General features: G+C 41.6%; 1 protein-coding gene across 1 annotated transcript; it reads right to left on the reverse strand.

The window, feature by feature from the left end:
* Window positions 1-451: 451 nt before the first annotated feature.
* On the reverse strand, window positions 452-3,201 carry LOC110440938 (alpha-amylase-like). The gene is made up of 4 exons (XM_021484051.1): window positions 3,193-3,201; window positions 1,996-2,636; window positions 1,585-1,693; window positions 452-797 (listed from the first exon to the last, which is right to left on the reverse strand). The coding sequence occupies exons 2-4, from the start codon at window positions 2,606-2,608 to the stop codon at window positions 467-469; spliced, it is 1,053 nt and encodes a 350-aa protein (XP_021339726.1). The 5' UTR covers window positions 2,609-2,636; window positions 3,193-3,201; the 3' UTR covers window positions 452-466.
* Window positions 3,202-3,207: the final 6 nt, after the last annotated feature.

Raw genomic sequence — 3,207 nt, forward strand, 5'->3', positions numbered from 1 at the left:
GTTTTACGTTATGATAAAGAGGGCAAAGTATATATAAGACCAACCGTTTTTACAGCTCCGACCTTTCTTCTATTGTTTACTTTGTAAATCTTTATTCTGTCTCAAAACTTTGGTTGCTACATCAGAGACGTATTATACGTCTCTGCTATCATGCTGATCTTGCCCTTTTACAGAATTTATTGTCACAGCATGCATAAACTGTAATTTCAACATTCCTATACAACCGTGGATCGAACCCGCAACCCATGACTTCCTAGTCGGACTTTCTTCCACTGAGCTTAAATATATATACACACGGGACTTCTGTTAACCCTGCATCGGTCTTATTGACGAGGACCAAGATGAAACATCTTAAGACAAAGCACGGTCAGCTTAGCTTGTTACTGTGAAGATTATTTTTCTGCTTGATGCAAATTTTTCGCGATATCAATTCCCTCTAGCGCGAAGCTAGAAGGCGATCGTAATACTACGTACAATTTAATCTGCCACACATAATTATTTCCATTCTCGCATACGACCTTACCTTATCGAACTCGTATTCAACATGAACGGTATACAAAGTATGATAGTATAAAGCAATATACAGGGCTCGAAGACGAATGCCTATCACTGTCGGAATGATGTTGTGTAGCAATAGGTACCTATTGTGATTGTAGGCACTGGTTGTAGTTGGTATCCGTAAGTAATTGAGAACATATAGATAACTTACCCATCCGTTACCACACGTTTGATCACCGTTAATGGTGACGTCATTGATTGTGTCACCGTGATGAGGGGGGCCCTGGTCAGTATTTGACCTACAAACAAATGTCGATTTCATACAAGTATGGATGTCCCATCTGTTTTTATACTGTTTTGTGTTTTTTTGCAAGTTGGTTGTTATCACCCTGGAGATAGTTCCCTTCACTGCACCAATAAAGCGGTGCATTTTGAGCAGTGCACTATACAATCGAACTCCGTGAAATGTTTAGAATTTCTGTAGTTTTTAGTATAATATTGAATGGAAAGCTGTTAGAAAAGCTAAAGTAGTACCGCAATATTTAACCTGGACATTTTCTCGTTGGTACGGTAATCTTTTATTTACTGTTGCTGTAGCTTTCTTTTAAATATAACATGTTTTTTCCTGATCAGTTTAACTGCCCTCTGACTTTGTCCTAAAGGAGCGTGATTAATCTAAGGGAAACAAAAGGCTATGTTACCCTCAAACAATAGCAATATATATATATATCTGGCGCGTTCCAAGACTGTAAACGACGTTCATTCAAGGCATATCAACTAGCCATCTTAGGGGCGGGGGATGGCTGCCCCATACCCCCACGGGAAATGATTGAAATCTAGAAGCGCTGTGGATAAAAAAGTGTTGTTATTAAGATAAATATTTAAGCAGTAGCGATATTAGGCAGTCTTGTTGAAAACCTATGGTTTATCTGAGTCGAAAAAAACCTCGTCAAATTCAATATTTTTCAAACCTTACAGCATTTCACACCACCTCTAGGACCAGACACAATAAATACAAATTAAAAAGTACATTTGAGGGTTTTTGATGTGCATACAACTGTGTATTTGTATGGTAACCATATGTACCTGTCAAAGTTGTAGCTGCTCATGAGGCGCGTGAACCCGTATGGATGGGCCAACATGAAGGTGGTGGCGAGTTTGTATGGGCGTGGCTCGAAGTGGGTTATTGGACCACCTAGTGAGAGAATAGTAAAAAGAAATTAATTTGTTAATTGGATAATTATGCGGCCCGAGTCCGTCCCGTCCTGTCCCGTCCTGTCCTGTCCCGTGATCAAAGTGGTTGTAAGTATTTTTCGAACATCAAACACTGAAACTAATTTCACATGGTAATGTGGCATTTATGTCTTACAGACATTTTCTAGTTTTCTACAATATTTTCCATCCCTTAGCACAACGATTGATATTGACAGAGTTACATACAATACTATGATTATTTCAAGGCTATTGGCTGTATTAGCACCATCCGGGCAATCTTACCTCCTCCTCCGTGTCCTCTCTGGTTGTCATGGTTATCAATAAACACAACGACGTCATTAGAGTTGGGCATATTCCAAGCCTCACCCCAGTTGTGAAGATAGCTCGCCTTGTTTTCATTTCGAAAAACCTGTCCAAGTTTCGCGCCGAAAATAAAGTTCGTAACTCGCCCGATCCCTATGTATTCGGATGCACTAATCGGCTCCGAACCCATATCAATCACTTCCTGGAAGATAAACGGTTTCACTCCCGAACCGAATACCCCCGAGTTTAGATTAGTAAGTTTTCCGAACAACGATCTGAGATCTCCGGGCCACATATGTTTGGCGGCGTCTACTCGGAACCCAGCCACGCCAATGTTGATTAGATGGTTCATGTAGCCAGCAATTTCATCCCGGACGTAGTTCTTGCTGAGTTTCAGGTCAGCGAGACTGACCAGGCGACAGTTGCGGACTTCCTCGGCGTTGTTGTAGTCGTGAATGTTCATATCGCTGCTGTGGCACTCGCTTCCAGAGTTGAAGTCCCAGGCAGAGAATGGAACCCCGGGATACGACAGGCTGTCTCCGTCCCAGTGGGATCCCGCTGTCCCCGTGCCGGACCCACCTACTCCCGTCATGTGGTTGATAACGGCATCCGCGTATATTCTGCAGTATACATACATGTAAATGAACATTCTCTATTATGGTAAGGTAATTGTGATAGATTTACATGAATATTCATGTACAGCAAGATACCAAGGGGTCTTAAAAGCTAACATAAAATCGGGGTCGAGTTGTTTTAACTATTTCAATGTTGCGACTCATGGACTAAATATCCTGGAGCATGGCAGGACCATAGAACCAGTTCTGTCAGCATGGATGTATTAATTTCTTCATGCCCAATGTGTGTGTATGTGACATATGGTTTACACCCAAAATTCCTCAATTTGGGGGCACATCACTTCAGTCCAAAGAGCCACACTATCTACATTTATACTGAATATGGTGAGCTTGACCTTGTGTTGCTTCTAACTAGATATTTTGACAATACAGGCAATCCTTCGGACCAAGAGAGTCTAATCGAACATATGCTTGGGTATTTATCTGACACATGTTGGTCTACCTGATAATGACCTTGTTTGATCTGTTGACCTACCGGACGTTGACCTAGATGTACTTGTAGACCCACCTCACGTTGACCTTGTTGTAATTGTTGACCTACCTGACGTTGACCTTG

This window comes from Mizuhopecten yessoensis, unplaced genomic scaffold (assembly GCF_002113885.1).
Source record: "Mizuhopecten yessoensis strain PY_sf001 unplaced genomic scaffold, ASM211388v2 scaffold714051, whole genome shotgun sequence".
Lineage (NCBI taxonomy): Eukaryota > Metazoa > Mollusca > Bivalvia > Pectinida > Pectinidae > Mizuhopecten > Mizuhopecten yessoensis.